At 39.4% G+C, this 23,363-nt stretch overlaps 1 protein-coding gene across 2 annotated transcripts in view; it reads left to right on the forward strand.

Moving 5' to 3' along the window:
* WDFY2 (WD repeat and FYVE domain containing 2) overlaps positions 1-23,363 on the forward strand; it is a 59,161-nt gene that overhangs the window by 21,754 nt on the left and 14,044 nt on the right. The window contains exons 1-4 of one of the 2 annotated variants that reach the window (XM_064408894.1): positions 7,160-7,183; positions 8,632-8,699; positions 13,766-13,839; positions 20,651-20,705. In XM_064408894.1, coding sequence (XP_064264964.1) covers positions 8,693-8,699; positions 13,766-13,839; positions 20,651-20,705 — 136 coding nt within the window. In that variant the 5' untranslated portion in view covers positions 7,160-7,183; positions 8,632-8,692. Of the gene's footprint in view, positions 1-7,159; positions 7,184-8,631; positions 8,700-13,765; positions 13,840-20,650; positions 20,706-23,363 lie in introns of those variants that run through there. The other variant, XM_064408893.1, reaches the window with a different exon arrangement.

Genomic DNA, 23,363 nt, shown 5'->3' on the forward strand with positions numbered 1-23,363 from the left:
AGTCACTTACTGCATGGCAGGTCTGTATTTTAATCTAATGAGGATCTTTCTAATAACTTCCATTACTGAAACATTTGAATGTGGGAAGGAGGTGAAAGTAATTGGATTGCAATAATTAAATCATCCAATGCAATTACCTTCAAAAGGTTGTGTGTTTATGCTTCCTGAATGCAAACAGCAATTGATCAGTACAGGCAGCTCCAAAGCTGCATCTATTTTGGAAGGGAAATCATTTGGTGGGATATGGGTGAAGGAGGTCTGTGGGTATGAGAGAGATGAAGATCATTTTGTTACCCCAAAGATCTGTAAGGAAAACTAGTGTGAAATTTTTAATTAAGGAGGTAATTTTGAAACTTTGCTTGAAAGAAGTCTCAATGTGATGGAATACTTGTTGTTTCACTCTTTCCAAAGCTGTAGGTTGATGCTCAGTGGGAACTCCAGTGCTACATTTACCTGCATTTGCAGAAAAAGTTAGCTTCCCTACAGCTGGAATGTGATGTAGTCACTACACTGCTCCTTATCACACATGATGAGAGCTGAATTTGTGGAGCTGCTGAAGACCTGAGGCAGCTTGGCTCTCTGAACCTTGTTCTAGTAACCTCAAGGTAACAGAGTATTTTTCTGTGGTTGTGTCTTATGGTTCATTTTTTGGGCCTCTACTTAACCAAAGTTTCCAAAGTGGAAACTGTTCAGAATCTGGTTTTTGTCCCATGCCTGAAGAGCAGAGCTTGCACTGCTCCCAGGCTTGTGTATTCAGGCAACTGGAAAAATCACTGAACTGCATTGCTTATTGTCCAGAAAACTGAAAAATTCGTGGAAGCTGTTTCACAGCTGAGTAGTAAAGCTGTCATGTCACTATCTCTTTTTTTTTTAAGTCATAACAATTAATTTCCCCTGATATTGTCTCCTGTGAGTCTTTGGTTTTTAGTCACTTCCCACGAAATACCCAAAAAACCTTCTATGTAAACCAAAACTGTGTTAAATAAAATGGTGTCTCTTTCCCTGTGGTCTATGTACAACTGATGGGCATAATACCCTGAGAAACCCATGGAATCCTCTAGCTGCATATAACCTACCAAAATTTTGACATTTTCCCTGTTATGCAATGTGCATCTGCATTTAGTTACAGCAGCATGAATTAAATGTGGAAACATCTTATTAAGCATGGTTTGACTGCTTAGTATGCTTTATGTGGAAAAAAAATCCTGCCTTTCAGTCCATCTGCCTGCTTGCTTGGCACTCTGTTTTGTGCAATGTTTTTTTATATCACTGGGTGGGATTGACAGTGCACTTGAATGTTCAAGTGCTCATGAGACTCCTTCCTTCCTCACAGCTGGTGGCTGAGCTACTGCTCAGAGACCCAGCTGCCTCCACACGGGTTTTGGTGTGCTCCCCGTGCTGTTCACATCCAGGACTGTGTGAAGTGCTTGTTTGCTTCACCTCCTTTGCCATGATCTGTTCCTCTGGTGCTTCTGAGCTTTGTGTAGGAGGGTTTCTGGATTGCTGACAATGGCAGCAGTGTTTTGAATACAACAGCAGGATGTCAAAGGTGCCGGCTGTAGGGAGCTGGCCCAGGTTCCTCTTGAAGTCAGATCTTACTGCTCCTATGGCTTTGTTGCAGGGCTTGAAAGACACAGAGTATCCCTTATTATTCAAAATTATTCTCAGTTATTCAAAATACAGATACAGGGTATCTTATCATTATTCAAAATGCTTCCACTTTATAGGAAGCCCAGTGATGAGTTACAGACCAAGATGATCATGAATATATTATATCTTCTAGAAATGCCTTTATGTAATCAGTGGTAAGATAGAACCTCTCTAAAACAGTCCATCCTTCAGAACCCTTTAGTCTTTTCCCCACACATTTTCCCCCTTTCCTGATCTTGTAGCTCTTGCACTTTATTTCAGAAACTGAACCTGCCCTTTTGTAACATAAAAGACCCTAGACCAGATCTAGAGTGATCATAGAATCATAGGGTATCCAGGCTAGGGACCCACAAGCATCTTCAAGTCCAACTCCTAGACCTGCACAGGACACTCCAAGAATCGCACAACATGCCCAAGAGCTTTGTCCAAATGCTTTTTGAACTTCAGCAGGCTTGATGCTGTGACCAGTTCCCTGGGGAGCCTGCTACAGTGAAGAACTTTTTCCTAATATCCAACCTAAGCTTCCCCCCACTGAGCTTCATGTCATTCCTTCGGGTTCTATTGCCGGCCACCTGAGAGAAGAGATCAGTACCTGCCCTTCCACTTCCCTATAGCTGTTGGCTGCTATGGAGTCTCCCCTCAGTCTCCTCCAGGCTGAGCAGGCCAAGTGACCTCAGCTGCTCCTCATGCAGCTTCCCCTCAAGGCCCTTCACCATCCTTATGACCTCTACTGCATGGTCTCTAAATACCTTTGTATCCTTCTTATACTGTGGCTGCATTGCTGTATGTGGTCTCAGTCTCAGAAAAAGTCCAGTCAGATAATCTTTGACCAGTTCAGCTGAAATCACACATTTGTTCATCAAAACTGGAGAAAACAAAGTAGTGCCTGGAATGTGCCCCAACATTTCAGGGTATATGCAGAACCCACCATCACAGTTGTGTGTTAGGCTTTGGGGAAATTGGTATGGATGACTCTGAGTGGGAGACAGTCATGCACTTCCCTGGGCCTTTGGTGTTGGGTTTGGTGGGGGTGGTGTGGGACTACTGCAGTTTTTTTTTTGCTTTTCATTTAGGAAGGCATAGGATAAGGGCTGTTAGATAAAGTCCTCTGGTTGCCTGAGGCTTTGGCACTCTGCTATTACATTTCTATTTGTTTTCCCTGAAAACAAGCTGGCCTAGAAACTAGTTCTGGTTTTGATTTTTGCTTTCATACACTTTCTTTCAAAATTTATTGGAGAGATGAAACTCCTCATCACTGGTTCCAGTACACTGGCAGTGGTTCATGAGCTGACACTAAGCATGAAAGATCCTTTTCTCACAGTAGGGTTCCACGTCACTAAGCAGGGGAAGTCAGAATCTCTTCCCATCTCTGCAAAAAGTCTCTGGACAGGTTGAGAGATTTATAGTACTGTATAATTCAGTTTAATGCAGTTGTTAAATAATTTTCCTTATCCTAGTTCTAATGGCAGTGTGTTGCTGCTAAAAGTGATAAAGCCATCAGTGGCGTACTTGGACTTCAAAGGCTACTATTGTCACATTTGTTTAATGACATCAGGTAGAGCTTTTGCTGCCACAAATGCAAATATTAGTTTCTACAGAAACATGTCTTTTGAATACTTCTGAATTGTTTGTTATTGTATATTTAGGAATAGGTGGAGTTTCTTTTCAACACTGAAGAAGTCTTCAGTGTATTGATGGTAAGAATGTGTGCTAGTATTCCATTAGATATGCCTGAAACCTCACAGATTGCACTAATGCTTACATAACATTATCCTAATGTATTTTTGTTTCTTCTGTCAATGAATAGCTGGAGGAGTGTTTTAAAGGACTTTCCATAATCGTTTAGTGTATTCCTTTTCCTTTTTCAAAACTGTTCTGAAACTATGTTAAATCAGTTCTGTAGTTAGAACAGTGGACAGTAGGAAATGTTTCTTTTTAACCATGTCATTTGCACTGTTGACATAGCCCCCTTTCCTAAAGAACTATAATGTGCAGTCTCTGAATAAGCCTGATGACTTTAGAAAGTGACAGATTAAAGTTTCCGCACCTCTGTAATTGCATCCTCACTACAAATAAGAATAAAACTGTAAAATAATAAAATAAAAACTTAAACTAATTTCACATTTCATTTGATGCTTAGCGGTTTTGGTCACTCAGCAAAACAAGAGATAAAATAATCCTGCAGTATATGGTCCAAGGAACAAACTATAAAGAATACATTAAAATGCCATTTAAAGCAATTTCCCAAGAATACCTACAAAACTAATGTAGTAAATTGTATGTGTTGGGAGTTACTTCTGCTCTGTTATTCTCTGGTGTATGTCTGGAGCATGAAGGTGATAATGTTACAGAAATGCATCTCAGCAAAGAGAAACTTTTTAAAAGACAGAAGTGAGAAAGAAAAAGAAATGAACAGGAGAGGAAGGATCTGTTATGGGAAATGGATATATTAGATTTCCTCACTCAAACTGTGACACTAGAACTGGGTTTATGGATATTCTGGAGAAGTGGAGTGTTGTAGGGAGCTTGTTTCTTGAGGCAATGGATCTCCCTACCACAGATTTCCTAGTATTGCAACATGCAAACATCTTGGGCCAGTGCTTTGACACATCAGCATGTCTGTACTGTGTGCAACAGCAGTGTTTGTCTTTTGCCTTAATTTCATGCAAGGCACAAAAGAGAAAGACAGGAGCCCTGCTATGAGTCACTCACAGAAACTCAACTCCAGCACTCCAAGCAACAGAGTTTTCCAGCAATGAGATGATTGCTGCGGCCAGAGTAGGGCCAGAGCAGGGCCAGAGCAGGGAATCTCGCATACAACCTGGCAGCATTGTGCATATTTTCATGAGGCACACTGCAGCCTAGATGCACAAAGTTGGGTTTGTATGAACAAATTGTTTTTATCAGAAATGAGGTACCAGTGACTGAGTAAGTTTCTGTAGATGGTGGTGCACAGACCTGAGGTGGATGTGCTGCTGTTGACATGGGCATCTCCATGAGTAGAAGGTGCACAAGGGAGCCCATCTCCTGCACACCTGCACAGCCTGGCAGTGTGCTTGAGACCTGCTGGTACATCCACAGCCACCTGGATCTTAGCACATTCTCTTCATCATAACAGAGAGAAGCAATTTTTCTTTTAAAATCGGCAATTTTTACATCCCTTTAATATATGAAGACATAGTCTGTCTTTTGTATGGCAGAATTATTTCTGTGTGGCCTGTCTCATTTAAAAATAAATCATCTCTGTTATGAAAAGACTAGAAGAATATCCATCGATTTGACAGCTTCTAAAAATCTTTCCAAGTCAATTTGCTGGCAGCAAAATGAAGGGACAACTTATTTCCATGGCGATGCTGACTGAATCACTCTAGAGCAGCTGAAGAATGAATCCTGACCCAGGTGATGCTGTTTAAGTCCACTAACCATGCAAGCAGCAAATACTCCTCATGCTGGATATCCACAAAAAAAGCTTATTTTCACTCATGCTTGGTTTTTTTCTTTGCATTCTTTAGAAGCTCCAAAAGCTCTGGGTATCACATCTAGTAGGTAATATTCTGTAAAGAAGTATACAGAAATGTGTGGAACTTCAGCTGAAAAAGGATGTGCTCTTTCAAGAACCTTTGGCTTCTCTCAAACTGAGTAGTTGGTATGGTTTGTTTTTAGCCCAAATCTACTTTGAGAAAAAGTTACCTAGAAAAGATTGCTGAACTGAGGTTGGTTTTATGTCTTTCAGTAAAATGCTTTTTCTATTTCAGTGATGTTTAAGGGAAGAAAATTCTAAATCATTACTTCCTGACATAAGGAATAATTTTCATGCTTTTACATGAAAGCTTTCAAGCTTTTACATGAGGTTACAGATAGATATTGAAAATCCGTTATAATGCTTAATATATTTTTAAATGTTTGCTTTAAAGACTTGCATAGTAATAATTATTAATTTTAAAATAAATTGTTTACAAGTTCTTTTATTTTCTTTTATTTCAAATCATTTACTGGGGAGGAGTTTCTCTAAAGAGTTGCATGAACTGACTTGCTAGTTATGTTTCTTTTCACACACCTTACAGTTAGATGACATCTTTTCATAGTATTTTTATTTTTAGAATGCTTTGTTTCTCATTGAGTTGTCATCTAGTCACATGATTTAGTCCTTGAATGGAAGTATATTTGACTACACTAAGAAATGAGCATACTGTGTACCTATAGAAGAGGCCTATATTAGTAGAAGTAGCTTCACTCTTAACACAACCTCCAGCAGTTTTCTTCTTTGTTTTAAACTTTACTAGAAAATATGTTTTGCTTCATTATCATTCATCTAAAAGTCTTAAAATCTATGTAACTGTCAAATTGATTAGTAATTCTGCAGTGGTACAGTTTAATAAACAATGACAAAACCAACCCAAAACATTCAAATTATTGCCATTTTTGCACATAAAATTCATTTTTATTTCCTGTAGCTTATGAAAGATCTGTTCTTCTACACAGTCCTTTCCTAGCAAGCTGAATTATTTGTAGCATGTTGTACTGTGTTTATTATTTGCAGGAGCATCAGAGTGGAGAGGAAGGGCAATGTTGTTGAAGCCTGGGGATTTTGAAACAGATAGCACTTGAACACCTAGATTGGGATGGTCAAGAAAGGCAGGTCTCTCACAGGTGCTTTTCCTCAGGGTAGTTTCATATTCAGTTATTTCAGCTCCCTGTGATTCATCCCATTATTTTTTGTGCACACTCATTTAGTGCCACAATGACCTCACTTGTCAACGACAAACTCATTTGTAAGAGCTCATCCATTTTGGAAACTGAGTGGTTGATGTGCATCTAGAGCTTCTGGTCAACAGCCGTGGTCAGCTGTGGGGAGAAATGACAGAAGGATTTGTCTGTCCCTCTCACCATCAAAGATACGTCGGCGTTGGTATTGGCCAGTGAATTGTGCCTTATAAAAAATTTTGGTGGCTTTGCTTCAGAGCTGCTGCTGTGTTCAACACAAAAAGGCCATTAGACTTGGGACATAATTATAATGAATGTTACATGTTTTGAGTAGTTTGTGAGAGCTTTCTAACCTCGGGACTTGTTAACCAGTGAAGGGTTAGTTTTTAGAGCAACATACCCTCTCAAAGTGTATGCTTGAGATATTTCTACAATGATTCAGCTTGTGTAGTGCCCAAATGTACAAGGTCTCAGAATTATTTGCTGTAAAAGGAATTTGAAGGCAGGGTAAGTTGAGCAGAAACTTGATTTTGGATATAAGCAATACAGGAAGACAGAGTGGTACAGCCTTTAGTTTGAAGTTTGAAGGATAGATTACTAGGTCTTGAATTGCTTTATTATGCATAGCATAGCATCTCAGTTCAGGCTATATTTGTGTATGTAATGCCTTAGATCAATTTATATTCCATTATGATGTATTTCTTGTATTATGACATTGCTCTGAATTCATACTGACTAAAGAGGGCTGCAGTCTTCTTTTTGAATAAAATGAGGTAACAGCAGAAATGATCATGCAGTCTTTTCCATAAGCTGTATTTCCATGTTTCATGTACTGGAAAGAGGCATTCTTGCTTGTTTCTTTTTCCTTAATAGTATCAAGTGCAAGTTACAGAAACAATAGGGGTTTTTTATCCCTCCTGCATTTGCTGTTGCATAGTAATTTTGATGGAAAAGACTGAATAGAAGCGGGTGATGGGTCAAAATATATGCTAACATGGTGCTAATAACTATGTTTTCTAGAGAAGGTTAACACATTAAATGTAAATCAATAAAGCATGAATACTGTATTATATGGAGAGTTTTCTGGTTAACATTGGATATAAGTATTAGAGGAGCAGTAAGGAAGGTAATGGGGGCTGTAAGTGAGGTGACAGTGGGCTATGCAGAAACAAGTAAGAGGTTAATGCTGCTTTAACTGTTGACACTGTTACTTGATGTGTTTTGATGAAATTAACCGATGAACTAAAATTAAGAGAGAGCTTCAATTACAAGGAGGCTTCAGAGACTGGACCAAAAGAAGCAAATGACAATGAGGGCTGAATTAATAAATATTTAATGACCCAGATGGTGCATCAGTCCAGATCCTCTGCTGTAGAAACAAGCAACAAATGTCTCAAATCTCTGAAGGGCATGGATTGAGTAACAGGCATCTGACAGTCTAATATGATTATGAGAAAGCAAAAGTAATCCTGAGATACATTGGGAAGATCTTCTAGTAGAGAGGAAGCTGCTGATGTGTTTATAGCGAGCATTGTGTGATTCTAGGTGTCTCTGTTCAAAGACACCAGCTCCAAACTGATGAGGCAGAGGAGACCTGCAAGGCTACTTGTCACCTTGGTCATCCTCTTCAGAGAAGGATAAGTTTGGCTTCTTTGTGCTCAGTGGCTTCTTCTGATAGCACTCTGTGTGCATGGAGGAGAGGGAAAGGTCCTGAAGCTGAAGAGGTTGTTTTTGGCACAAATGGACATAACTTTAGTAATAAGCAGCTGAAAATTTCAGAACTTCCTTCTTTTTCTTAGAGGTTTTCCTGAAGCAAAACAGTGAAACAACAGGCAGCAGAAGGGCCAAGGCCTGCCCTGAGAGCAGGGGGAAGGTTCCTGCAGAGACTGGAAGCGCTGATACAGGAATGCTCTACTGGGCTGCCTGTGGTGCCCCAAATTCTCACGTGAAGCATTGAATGAACAGTCATGTTCAAGTCCTTGAAAAGCAAAGAAATAAAAGCCATAGCAGTTTCCAAATACTGTTGAGATATGTTCAGCCAAGTTGTTGCATACTGGATGGCACCAAGGAGTCATCTACCCTCATCACTTTACATGGGTTAATCTGAGGCTGATGTATCAGGCTGGTGTAGGAGTTCATGGGTTTACCTTCCCTCTCAGAAAAACAATTTAATTTTGAAGAACATCTTGTACATTCATCATGACCACTTCGCTTTCATTCAGTCATGATTATTTTTTAATACTTTCTCACATGTATGTTGTGTTTTTTCTTTTACAGAACAGTTCGTGTCTGGCTGAAGAGAGACAGTGGGCAGTACTGGCCCAGTATATACCATGCAATGCCATGTAAGTATAAGGAGATGTTCAGTATCTACTGTGGATTTGCAAAGTAGTTTTGATGAAGCTTCACGCTTATGACCGTTTGCACACTTACATCTCTGTATCAAATGTTATTCTTGAACAATCCTCTTGGTACTGGTGAAGCTTTACAAAGTCACATGGTAATGCTTCTGAGAGGCATCAGAGATTGCAGCAGTAAAAGGATACAGACATGTTAGCAAGGGATGAGCGTTTAATGCAAACACAGGTTTTAAAATGTGGGAACTCAAAATGTGGTCTTGCATTCTGCCCCTAATGGAGTCCATAAAGCTTTGTAAGTCTCCGGTATAAATCACTCTGCCCTTCCTACTGTGTGTGCTCAGTCCATTAAAGTGCAATGGTAAATGCTTTTATTTGGTAAGAACTTAATATTCCATGGCACCTAATGTGATAGAGATACTAGACAGGGAAGGCAGCTCTTCCAATTTAGAAGCGGAATCATTTTACCTTTGCAATTGAATGTGGAAAACCAAATTTTCCTGATGGATCCCTCCATTATGTCTCCTCTCCCAAAGAGTGTTCATGCTTTGAGAAACTGCAGATCAATGTCCATTTTTCCAAGAGATAGTTGAAGAAATGACAGACCTTGCTGTTTGCTGTAACCCCTGTGCTGAGTGCAGGAATATAATTTTGTGGGTCATTGGAGGCAGGCATATGCTAATGCTCTTCAGTCAGCTTCAATTAGATGTGCTGGGTTAGCCTGTCTTTGGAAAGCTGTAAAGCTGACCTTAAATCCAGATTGGGGAGCACATATCAGGTCTCATGGAGGTATTCATACTGTCTGGAGAAAGGATTATTTTAAGCTAAGATAGGTAGATTTGGAAGAGACATCTGTCTCCATGATAGCTGAAATATTTAATAGGTGTAAATTTTAGTATGAAAACATCAATTTAGGACTGTAGGGCAGCCATGGTATTTGCCTGCTTTAAGAAAACAGTTTGGTAGAGAGGAGGACTCCTCATCTTTCTTTATTGATGCACTAGCTCATAAGAACTTGTCAGTCCTTCAAGGTACTTTCTGCTCAAGATTTTGCCCAAGAAGGTATTGGGAACTAGCTAATGGCATGGCAGTCTCTGGAGCTCTGTCATGATCACTGGCAGTGGCCTGAGTTCCCTTGACTGGTCCTAAGAGATTTGCTTTCCCCAGCCAAACTGTTATAACATGGCCTTTCTAGCCATTTGGCATCGATACTTCTCTTTTTCCATGTGGTATTTTTGTATACATTTACATATTTGAATCTCATTGGATTCTCCTCTGGTCTTAGCAAAGCTGTGTTATTGCCAGTAATAATTGTTTCAGTGGAAATGATGGAGTAGATCCAGTTCCACTGAAGGGGGACTATTTCAAAGCTCCTTCATAAATCTGAACACTTGACAGTGCTCCTTCACTTCATAGACTGGTGTGCTTCTGAGGCATGAGATACTGAAATTATATTGTGTTATTCAACAATTTCAAGAATCATCAGGTATAATTAACAACTGAAGCAATTACAATCAGTCATGCCTTTAAGCTTGGAAATCACAAAAAGGGCTCTGAGTCAGAATCTGCACAAGTCTGCACTTGACTGGAAATGATGGTTTTGTCTGCTTTTGTGTTGATCACCTTTTGGATGGTGTTCTGCTTTAGGTTCATACTGGGTTTTGTTGTTTAAAGAACAATGACTGCTGAGAGTTTCTTTGTGTAAAAATGTAGTAGGCACAATGGTGCCTTTGTGCTGCTTAGCAAGCTGTGAGTGGCAGTCCTACCTATAGATACCCCATTAACGTGAGTTGTGACTGACTGTGGTCATATGTGACCCAATCTATTTTATTGTTTGACACCAGGTAGCTTTAATAACTGAGTTTGCAGACTAGGTCCTCTGGGAAATGAGGAGGCTGAGGAGTTGGGTTGACTCAGTGATGTGCTTTGGTCAAGTTCTGCACCCAAACAGGATCATCAATGCATTGTGAATGTCAAAATCATTAAATACGTAATGGTAAAAAATGGCCAAGATTATAGATCTCTTCTGAGCTTAGAGGTAGGATTTCTCCTAATTGGGAAAGTTTTATGACTTGCCTGTGGGTGATTCTGTGGTCAAAAAATTCTGGATAACACAGTGGCCATATTTTTGATCATCATCTCCAGCCCATGAGAAAGAAAAGAGCTCTAGCTGAAACCTTGCTGTTCCATTTCCTTCGCACCAGCGTTGTCTCAACAGCTGATTAACAACAGAGCTCTGTAAACATGTAACCCTGGTTAGATGTGTACTCTTGATGACATGTGTAACCATGGTTAAATTTGTCACCTTGGGCACAGAATAAAAAAAAAACAGCTTAGCAGACACAAATTTATGAAAGGTAAAGAAATTGTAGTCAAGAGTCAGGTAAACTTTTCCAGTAAAGAAACCAACAAAAGTAAAACACACAAAAAGACCTAAATGCAAACAAAAACCCCTATTACAGATGTGGAATGGAGGATTTATTGTACTGGTGAACAATGGAGTATCCAGTCTTTGAGGCAGATATTATACTCCTTGTCTTATGATGGTTTTCATAGCTAACACTTTGCTTAGTGTTGTTTCACCCTCCTTTCACAGGGTGAAACAACTGCAATGCAAAATGTGCTCCTTTGGTCTTAAACTGTGTCATGTTTAGGCATTTCAGAGGGGAGTCCCAGAAATTGCAGGGACAAAGTCTGTACTTCTCTTCTGATTCTCTCAGCCTCTGATAAAGGTGACATGGTTTTGAGAGCATGAAATATATAATTGGGATTTTCCTCCATATTTCATTTTCTAAAGGCAAAAAATCAGTGTGTATTTGCCTGTATTTAGGAAAAGACTGCAGCCAGACTTCTGCATCAGGAATATCCTGCTTGACCTCCATAGTAGTTCAGATCAATCTTTTTCCCGTGTGAAATCCAAATCATAGATAGGTTCTTAAGTAGAGAGTCTTCAGAGTGCTGTTATTTTTCCTGGATATGTTTTTTAAAGAGTCTAAAATATTTCTGAAGCTTAAGGTTTTTTTGTTTTATTTTTTCTTTTTGTTTTCTTCCCCTCTTTTTAATGTGCCTAAGTGCTAAAGTACTTTAATATTGTCTTAATTTTACCAGAGTAAGTTGCTGCAGTCTTGTTACAAGTGGCACAACTGATTACATCAGTGTAGCTGGTATGGACATAATTTTAGTGCTGACATAATGATTTTTCTAAGTGCACATGTTACTGAGGAGTTCCCTTGGGAAAATGATTATAGCAAAATAAGTATTTTCACACTGCTATGACTGTGTACAGACAGGTCTGGAATTCAGAAATTAGTTCTTTTGTAATCATGTCAAGCAATTGCTTGCATCATTTGCTTCTGAAGTGTTTGGGAAAAGCATACTTCAAATAATTAATTTACCTTAGACGACTTCTCTGTGAGCTGCTCATTGCCTGCAGAGATACTGGTAGCTCTTTCAATGTAGGCACAGCGTCCAGCATTTAAAAGTTGCTGTGTGATATACCTGTTCTGGCATTAAGTGCCTTTACGCTTATTTGATATTTATTATGCTTAGAATTGGAGAGTTTTCTGTCTACAGCTACAGGCCTAGAAACCTCAGTAATATGGTAATGCACCACCTTCGGAAGGGATGATCCCAGTTTGCCTTTTCTGAGTGAGAGGTACAGGAAGGAGCAATTTTGTTGCTGTTACTAGGCCTGATTTAATTGTTTCCTTTCTGTCAGTTTCCTTGAACTGAAGCCTTTGCATTGATTCAATTCAGTCAACCCTTCCAGGAAAGAAATAAACTGAGGTGCCTGCCTGGTTGTGGATCTGATGGGCTTTCTGGTTATGGTTACTTGTCCTTCAGGAAACATTTCAAGAGGGAGTCAATACTGAAGGTGGAGCAAGTTTTATTACACAGTCAACAGTGACTCTTCTTCATATAGCTTTGCTGCCAATTAAACTATCAAGGAAGATTTGCTAAGCTATGGGCTGTTTAGCCCTAAGAGAGACATAACACAAATTGAGAAGATATTGAATTACAGTACTGCAAAAGAGAGGACTCCTGGCTTGTTAGTAACACAAACATGTGAGCAGTCACAACGGACAGTGGAAACCAAGAGGGGGGAAAGGCAGAACTAAAAGTGCATCTGACTACTCTATATTTATCATAAGAACATGGTTTATGAAGCTTTATAATTCTTATTGTTATCCTAGCTGCATTTGGCAATTGCTCCTGAAAAATAATTCCTGAAGGTTTCTGTTGGGACAGCAGGATTCCCAAATGCATGCTGCTGTGTTGGGTACTAAAAGCAATTCCTGCTTTCTGAATGTAACTTCACAATTTTTAAATTAAACCAAGTACAGCTCTTGAATTCTTGAGAAGAAACCTGGTTTTATCCTGGGTACAAATCCTGCCAGATCCTTGAGGGAGCACACTGTGACCATCTTGTGTGCAATTTCAGGATAAATCCTGATATTTATTAGAGTAATATCAGTGTAACCAAGCAATGGTTAATTTTAGATAAAAACTTTTATTTTGACCATGGTGTGTGATACTGTCATAGTGCTCTCTGTGATGGAATTGGAGTAAGGGACAGTTTAACTCAGTCCTTAATTTTAGTTGATATGTTGATTCCTACTGGGAAATTTTCTTACTGCAGGTATGGGATGCAAGCCTCTGACATAATGTAGTGTTTTGTTTTATTGTCAGCACAGTTCAGGCAAATGTAAAAAACTAAATTATTCAGCTAAGTAATCTCTGACTTATACTGAAATGTCAGGTGCCTCTTATATCAAAGCGGCACCATTCCTCTTATATGAGAGGCTTGTTTACAGATAACTAGTAAGAAAAAAAGTTAAAGGAACTGGAGCAAGAAATAGCTATTTTTCCATGTCCTAATAGGATAGGGTTAAATGAATTGTAAGAACACTTTTATTTTAATGCTTGTCTATTGGTAAAGCTCAAAATGCTGCACAACATCATAAAGCATGTTAGCTAATTTTAGGTTTTCCAGAACTTCAAGAAAATGAGAATGGCAGTTTTGTTAACTTCATCAACATGTTCATTTTTTTCAGCTCCATGTTCATGCATGTCTTTTAACCCGGAAACCAGGAGGCTGTCCATAGGTCTAGACAATGGTACAATCTCAGTAAGTACATCCAAAGATTTCTAGTTGAAATGCTTCCATTTTGAGAAGTATGTATGTGATGATGTGGTGAGAATATTTTTGCCAAGTGTTTGAGAGACAGACTTTTTAATGATAGTGGAACTAAATCTGTTGTACAGAAAATGTTAGATTATTAAAAATTTTATTCCAGCTGCCACAAAGAGTTTGAGTGGGGTTTACAGTATTTATTGGGCAAGTCAACAAACTGTCTTAATTTGCATATCTTTAAAAAATAACACAGAAAAACAGCTGTTGTTTTATTAAATTTAAGTGATTTGTTAATTACACGATGCCACAGTTTTCTGAAAGCAGCAATTAAGAGGAGGAAAAAATCATCTTCTTAGAGGCAGAAGGTGGATTTCTGCTCCATGTCTATCTGCTTTTCCAAACTTCAGAGTTCAGATTTTGTTTTCCTCTCCCTTCCAGAGGAGTTGCTTCTAATTGGCAGAGAGGTTGCTGAGAGATTTGGTTCATTAACATCTGAGATAGAGATGTCTGGAAAGGAAGTAGGATATTAAATGAGGAGTGTGTCTGTTAGATCTATGGTAGAGAGTAGCAGTTTACCTTATTAATCGGATTTTTCTTGTGGGATGATGGATAAAAAGCTGTATCACTTTGGAAGAGTCATGGGTCAGAGGTATTTTTCACACATGCCTCATCAATAGATTCCTCTTCCAATTTAAGATGAGTTTACCATCACTTCAGATTTTTCTGCTGTTCTGTCTGCCTTATGGGCCTTATAACTGCATGAGTGTTTTCAGGCTGATAGAAGGGCAGCTGTCTGCACTAAAGCCAGTATGGTGTTTGGGAAAAGAGATGTGACCCTTTTAGCTGTTGCCTGCAAGCTCCCTCAAAGATGTGAAGGTTTTGACCTATAAAGCTATTAATGCCTAGAAGCAGAGTTTTGTGTGCCTGTAGGAGATTTTTGCTTTTGTATCTAGGAGATGGGACAGATTCCAGAGAATTCTCTGCACCTCTGAAATTCTGTCCTTCCCACTCTGAAATAGCTGAAATTTGCTGGTCCTACTGGGCACTTTTGTTTTCACCAGGCCTTTGAGGAATGTGAAGGCAACTGTAAATGAGGTATTTACATACTCTGGCATGATGGGAGATGTGTCCTTCATCTTGGGGGCATTTTGTTTTGAAGAGTCAGAGGATGCTTCAGAGTAAATGGGGTCAAATATTTTCCATTCTGAAGCTAAAAAAGGTAAATGAGATATGCAGGTGATAAACCTACACGTGACTTTGGATATTTATAGGTTTGCCACATCTAAGGCAGATTCTATTTGTTGCTAAGCTGGGTGTTTCTTTTCCCAGTCTTGTGGATACAAGTATATGGGAGGGGGGAAGTGCTTGTCTATGTTGCTTGATTTAGTCTTCTGTAAGCTGCAAGCACTTGTGTGGTAGGGAAAAAATACACTCCAAAAATTTGTACAAAGGATGAAATGTTTTCATCTGTAGCAAACCTACGATTTACTTGTAAGAATAGCCACAATTGTAATGTGCTGCAAGAGGTGGTGGAGATGGGAATGGATGAACAAGGGGAGCCCCATTATCAAATCCCAGAAATACTGGGGTGTAGGGAACACCCCAGGTACTTGAATGTGGGTTACAACCACCTTCTTGAGGAAAGGATAAATTTTCTCTCCTGGGCCCAGCCATGATGATTAGTTTAGCATAGAAATACATAAGCAGGGCACGCTGACCACAAATTAACAGAACGTACTGCAGCAAGGTGACTTTAGTACCCTTATTTTAATTTCTTCAAAGGGAAAGTACCGGCAATTTGCTTGAGCAACTTGAAATATTTGGGAATTAGTCAGCTGTTTCACATTAGCACTTCTGTAATGCCCAGCACACTTGTGTATGCTGGGTGCAGGGCCAAACAAAAAACTTTCCAACCATACCAATAAAACCCTGGCAATTATTCTGTACCTTCATTTGGGGTAAAAAGAAAGGGTTCCTGGTAAAGACTGTGAGCTGATAGTCATGAGTGGCATGATTTTTTTTTTTACATTGCAAGGAAGTACTTTCTGATGTAAATGGAGATAAGAAAGTGGAACTACCTTTTTTATTCTATGTGAAATTTTTGTAAGATGTATGGATTTTGGTTATAAGTGTGGCACCTCAGGAATGCGTATTCTGCATTTTGAGAAGGACAGGCAGCACTGTTGGCACAGAAAGAAGTTCCAGCAAAGCCACCCGAGGTGAGCTTGTATAGCCACCTCTTTTGTGAAATAAAGCAGCAAGTTCTGCTTCTACAGAGAAGAGATTGTTTTTAACCCTTTGTCATTTCTCAGCACAAACATTTGTGCAGCACAGCACACCATTATCTCGAGCAAAGATTGTTTAGCATCTTGCTTGAAGAGTGGTGGCACCTAATGTAAAAAACCCAAACTTTCTGTGATCTGCTTTTTTTACAGTTGGCAAACTTTTTTTTTTTTTTCAGAAGAAATGACATCTTAGGGACTGCTTGAAATTGGTTTTGGAAACCAAAAGACTTTATCCCGGACATAAATTCCTTGGTCAGAACTGGAAAAAAACATACTTTAATGGCTGAAAGGTTCTTAAGATAACACAAGAAACAGAAGAAAGGTCTTCCACTTGCAATATACAGGAAATTTCCACTGCCAAGATGAGACTTCTCACCTCTTTCATCCTTATGAAAACTCCTTTCCTAGCTAAAGTTAAGCATTAGGTTCTGCAGCCAGTAAAGGAGAGAAGAATTGTCTTTGGATATACCCATGTTAGTTTTTCTAGAAACCGTTATGAAATGGCATAAATTTCTTCCTTCATTTTTGGGGAGATTGAAATGAGGGATTTAGTTTTTAAGTAGCTGAAGATGAATAAAATGTATCTTTTTTTTGCTGACCATGCCTAAGTCTGTATGAAGCTGTTACATGCTTTGAGCAGAGCCACAAGGACAACAGGGCACCAGAATAATCCCTTCAGAATTTGTTCATGGAGATAGTACTTATTAAGATAAATTCATCTTCCACCTCATCTGATCTTGCAGCTGTCTACAGGTTTGATCATTAACAGTATTTTGAATACCTGAGACTGAGTCAGGCTCTACCTGCTGATGTACAACCTTCCCCTCTGCTGTTCTGGGGAGTTTAGTATTTTTTACCTCAAGAAATGAAATGAAATTATATAATAAATAAAGTGAAAATGCTGTCATTATTTATCGAGGCTTGTTTTTTTCCCTAACAGATATAGATGTAGTATCTGACAGAAGACTTAAGAGTTTTCATTCTCTTCCATTTCTGAAGCAGGTTTTTTTTTTTGTTCTCTGGAAGACCTGAGAGTGCAGTCAGTCACTTGTGTTAACAGGATAAAGTCAAGCTTATAAGGAGATCTATAGTGCATTGTCAAAATGGCATCATCTATCAAAGAGACTGCAAATTCCCCAGGGTGGGAACTAGCCCGTGCATGGGTAACACATAACTAATATATAAAGCTTATTAACTCAGAAATGGATTCAGTTGCTTAAGGAGAGTTCTCCATGTTGCAGTACATCAGTTGGCATATTCCTGAAGCTCTAGGAAGGCATGGATCTTCCTTAGTTCCTGGACCATGTCACCCAGCCCCATGGCCAAGGACTCTGAATTATTTAAACAGGATGCTGATACTGTTTCTAGGATGAGGTTTTTCTCTTTTGCTGAAGAGAAGTTTGTGGTGAGTGTATGTGTTTCAGTATGAAGGAGGTGTGCTACACAAAGGAATAGTTGTGAGTCTTTGTACGTCAGTGGACAGCTAGATTTTGACAGTCTTCAAGAATTCTCCTTTGTGCTTTGTGAAGACTTTCATGGTATCAAGTTGCTGTTGTAATAATAAGCTCACCTGAAACAGGCAGGACTGGGCATTAACGTTTTAAGCATGACAAAAAGGTAGTAAAGTAGCTCCACAACCACCTCTGAAGGATAAAGAGTGATCTTGGCAGAGAAGTTGTTTTTAATCCCTGCAAGGAGGGTGTTTGGTTTCACCATCCTGAGTGCTCTGATGTGTCCCAGCCCCTCCTGTGCAAAAGGGTTGCACAGCACTCAGAAGTCTTTCTCTGTTCTGTTAACAAGCACTGACTGAGCTGTGTAGGTGACCCCAGCTTTTCCAGCTCATTAAGAAGAGCCAGAAGCTGCCTAATGAGAACTGAGCGTCAGCAGCTCTGAGAGGAGCAAAACATCTACGTAGGCAAGGATAAAAAAACAGCTTCTGCTGGTACAATGTTAAAGAGATATAGTCGGTGTTTTTGTAGTGCAGGTGACACATTTTATGTGCAATAGGGCATGAATTTCTTGAGCAAGGTGCCCTGTGCTAAAATACCTGTCTAGTGACACAATTCATGCATTTGGCCTGAAGAAGGAGAGGGCAATAAGTGCAATGGAAGAACATGAGAGATTGTAAATGGGGAGTGGGGAGACTTGCAGAGAGATTAGAAAATGCATCTCAAATTATCATGTGCTTTCAAAGAAGAAAATTAAATGCAAGAAGTCTTTGGGGGAAAAAATATCCAGTGTTTAGGTTAACTGAAACTGGGTTTCTCTTGTACTGTATTTGTCTTTATTTTGGATGGAGCAGTGTATTGATAGTACATAGCTGTGATTTATATTAAAGAATACAGTAGTAATCAATACTTGGATAGACCTTAAAAATCACATATGTTTGATTTATTGTATTATAATGGAGATATTCAAAAGCCTTTTCAGTCTTCCAGTGAAAATGTAGGGCTCTTTGGATCACAAAACAGAATGGCAACATCACATTTGTTGAGAGAAAAATGCAAATAAAAGTGAGAGTGCAATCCACTTTTTACATCTCAGCTGAAGTCACTGGCATCTGCGTGCCACTGCAGTCAGAGACAAGGACAGCCAAATTGGTGGGAAAGGCAGACATATCTTCCCATCAAATGTTGCAGCAATTAGAGCAATTTCTCTTCAGGTAACAATAGCAGAAAGTTAGCATTCTAGCAAAAGGTCCTGCTTCAAATAGGCTTTGTAGTGACACATTCCATTTAGTGATGCAGTATTCTTCAGGCCATGGTTAAGGAAAACAAGTTCCCCTGTTAGTAGCTGGAAAGGTATAGCAGATTTTAATCTTTCTGTGGTTTGTAGAGCTAGGGTGACCCTGGTATAGAAATCCAGATGACATAATTTATTTGTTACTACTGTTTAAGTAACACTCCCTACTGTTGTCCTCAGCTGCCTGAGAAACCTACTGGGAGCTGGAGCAGATTAAAGAGAAGAAGATAAAGTAGGGCAATTTAAGAGAATGTATTTGTAACAAATTTATGAACAGAAACATGGAGAGAGCAGAATACATAGCTGCCTCAAGTCAGTCACACTTGTTTTTCTGGAAGGTGGGATCTGTAGATGTTCCACTGTAACCTCTCCACCTTGGTGCCAAGCAGGAGATGTGATGTGTTTGAATAATCCTGGTGCTGATGGCCAGGCAGATTACCTGCAGTGACCCAACAGAAAATGCAGAGTGATGTTTTTTTAAATTGTACTTTGGAAACTGGGAGGAAATACTGGCTTGCTGGGGGTTAGAATGTCTTTTGCTCTTTTGCATTAAACATTTGGTTTGCCTTAAACACAGTCTGTAGGCTTCTGAAGTCCAGTTTTCTCTAGTGCTTCTGGCATGTGCACAAGAACATTTCACAACTATATGTTTATCAAATTCGCTTATCTTGTGTTTGTAATGTTTATTTTAGTTTCCCATCCTATTTCAGGTTAAATGAGTTAGGTTTTACTTCTTCTGTCCTCTAGGCAGATTATCACAGGGAGTTTCTGTGTCGTTTGCAATAAATTATTAAAATGATGTGGTTTTACACTCCTTCATTTTTTACTTTGTGTTTCTCTAAATATGTGACTGTATGTACATAGATACCTGACAGCTCTCTAAAAGCTATTTCACGTGGTGCTGCTACAAAGCCTACCCTTTGCTTAGCTGTTTCCTCCAGAGAGATTTTACAGGAGTTTGGTAGTGGCCATTCTGTTTTCCCAGTTTTGAGTAACTCTCCTCTTCTAAACAATCTGCAGGAACACCTGGGTGGTCAGTGAGTTTAACTACCTGGGACTTTTCCAGGAGCTGAGGCTGCCATGCAGACTCTTAGCTGCCATGCTCAACATTTCCCTGTGCAAAAGCCATATTGGAGGTTGAACAGCAGCACCAAGACAACGGAGCCCATCCCTATAGGTGTGCTCTTGTCTGGACACAGAGAAGTTTGGGTTTCTGTTTGTCTGAAGCACTGAGAGGCTTTTAAACAGAAACCTGAAATGCATTCCATTCCTATGATGTATTGTTGGTACCTAGCCTGGACTGAGCAATTTGGAGGGTCTCTTACATATTTGTATTGTGTTTCCTGAGTGTTCAGGTCGGGGTGTATGTAGTGCATGCACACACTTGGATACATGTGTATACACAAATGTACACATGGGCACACATAGCTGTGCACACGGGCAGGTTTCTGCCCAGGCAGTCCTGAGCAGCAGGTGCTCACCAGGTCTCAGGTTCCTTATTTTGTGGCACCTCAGCTCACAGCCAGTCATTTCTGTCACGTTTTTTGACTTCTTTTTTAATGGTTCCTCTTTTATCCATTCCATTCAGAAGTACTCATAATATTGTCTTAAGTGAAATAATTTAGGTTTTTAGGTACTTAAAATTATTGAAAGTATAGATAGGGCTGTGGTTGTGAAGAAGGTAGAGCTTATGTATGTAAAGTATTCAAATGTAAACAGCCTCAAATGCTTTACATCTCTAAGCCATGTTTCTTTTGTTTTTTCTTTCCCTCCCTTAGGAGTTCATTTTATCAGAAGATTACAACAAGATGACACTAGTGAAAAGTTACCAGGGTAAGAATCATGACCCATGATAATTGGTTTGTATTGTCATGAATTTTTGTTAATGTTTTCTTAAGGAGTATGAATGGAAAAGTTTCCCTTACAATGATAGATTTTTTTTTAAACTTACGTAAATACTGGTTTTATCAATATATTTATACTGTGCTTTGTTCTGAGATTACAAGAATTTCAAAAGAGCTGTTTCATGTTCTATTTTTCCTTTTAAATGTTCCTTTGGAATATCACAGTAGACAGCAAACCATCCACATTTGGGGAATAGGAGTTTTAATTTTCAATCTCCAGTAATCCAATCTATTGAAACAATTTAGGGAACTAACCCATCTTTTAAGGATGAAGCTTTTGGGGTTAATCCAGTTATATTTCAGTAACTATAATTTCAAATAACCACAATATTGTCAATGAATACCTCTCCTAGTAAAAGGTCAATAAATGTATTTTATACCATACCTTTTCTAATTAGAGTCTGGTGTTCACTAATGTGATGTTTTCAGAAACCTGGCTATTTATCCTTTTCAAACCTCTAAAGGACACAGTTTTGGACAGGTATTCTTATAAAAGTAACAAATACATGTGACAATTTATTCTTATATATTTTTTACTGTTAGACTAAGAGGTGGTATGATATTATATGGTAACACATATAATATACTAACCATTATGTTTCTGTATAGAAGCCTATGACATGTTAGCCTGACATTTCTCACATACATTTTAAAATATGTTCTTACTCATATATTTTAAGTTTTATACCTTGAAAAATTGAGAGGGTAATTTAAATCTCTAAATGGAGGCTCTGGGGATCACTTTGTAACATTTGAGTTTTAAGGTATGAAGAGAATCTTGATTTTTGCAGAGCATGGCTAACATGTAAGTGTTTCATGAATGTCTGGTGTGTTGTAAAATTAAGCTAGAATGCCTGCATTTTTTCTTAGCTTTAAAAATGAAGAAAAATACCCAATGATGATAAAATATATATATATATATGTTAATCGTAATTAAGATTGCTGCAGTCTGACTGTATAGGTGTTAATATCCAAATTTATGACTGCTCTGCAGTCACCAAAGTTTAATGCAGCTAAGTTTCATATTTAAATGTTGTGGCACTGAAGACGGTGAGATGAGCAATTTTCTTCTGTATATGCAGAACAACACATGCATGAGAACAACTTTCTTGATGACTCCAAGCAAAATGCTGAAAATTTTGTAAGAGGGGAATGCACTTCTTGGCAGTACTTCAGAAAACCCCGTTAGCTGTGACAGCCCTCTGAAGGTCTGGGCAAAAATTCTCATAAAATTAAAAAAGGAAAAAAGAAGGAAAATGGAAGCTATTTTTTGTGGCTTTCTGCAATATGCCAGATATGTTGCAAACATTAGAGGAGGCCTTTGGATAGGAAGATGTCATGGAGAACCTCCATGGGTTGTCCTGGGGGGAAACCCAAGAGCTCAGATTCCCCAAATATTGGAGAGCAAAGGATTCTAATGAGTGTCCACTAACATCAGTGGAGAGGTGGTGCAGCTGACCACACTCCTAACTAGTCACCTTCTTCCTAGCCTACTTGTCTCACCATGGGAAGGTTTTTCATAGGATCACAGAATGGTTCCATCCCCAAAGATCAGTAAGTTCCATCCCCACTGCCATGGGCAGGGACACCTTCCACTGGACCAGGTTCTCAAAGCCCCATCCAGTCTGGCCTTGAACACTTCCAGGAATGGAGCATCCACAGCTTCTCTGGACAACTTGTGCCAGTGTCTCACTGCACACACCTGCACAATTGCAGTGAACAGTTTTTTGACAGTGCAAGGCAGGAAAAATAAAAAAATCCAATGAGATTCCCCACTGTTTTTAGGGCACCATTGACCTGGGGCTGCCTGCTGCTCCACAGCACAGTGCCTCCCACCACCCCCCTCCAAAAAGACATGCTCCTGGATTCTCCACTCTCACACCAGGTGCTGGTGAAGGAGTGTAGTGACCCATCTGTCTGGCCCCTAGGCCCTTGCTGGAGGTCAGGAGTGCTGGGGAAACATTGCAAAAGTGAGGTGCTCTGTGAGCTGCTGCCAGTCACAGGATCCTGTAGTTCCACTGACCCACACAGTGTTTGGCACTTTGATGCTCCTCTTGCTACATTTGCCTCCAACCAGAGCACTGGATCTGGGCTTACCAGTGGCCTCATAGGGTCCAAAGTCCAGCTGGCACACAGCAAAGGGGAAAGAGCCACGTTTTCAACATGCTGTCTGGGAGAATATGCAGGGAAGAGCATTGCAGTCCTTTGGGTAGGTATATCAAGATCCAGCAGAGATGCACCTTCCTCACATGGAGCAGTAGGATTCCCTCCACAATCCTATGCCTGCAGTGCACCTTTTTCACATGACCATACTGTGTTTTGGGGTTGGCATAAGCATCTTGGTAAAACCCTGGGCACGGAAAAATTAAAATTAAAAAGGAACAGATGGTTTTGTTGGGTGTGGTGGCCTTCTAGTGGTTCATTTGCTAAAAGTCTTACTTTGAAAAAGTCTTGCTTAAAGTTTTCAAGTAAGACCTTTATGTTCTTCAAAAGTATTTTAGGGGGAGTAAGTACTTTTATTTAGCCTACAAAGTGGCTAAATAGTGATAATAAGTCACTTTAGCTGAATCATGCTGGCTGGTTTTGT

Source organism: Passer domesticus, chromosome 2, assembly GCF_036417665.1.
Source record: "Passer domesticus isolate bPasDom1 chromosome 2, bPasDom1.hap1, whole genome shotgun sequence".
NCBI lineage: Eukaryota > Metazoa > Chordata > Aves > Passeriformes > Passeridae > Passer > Passer domesticus.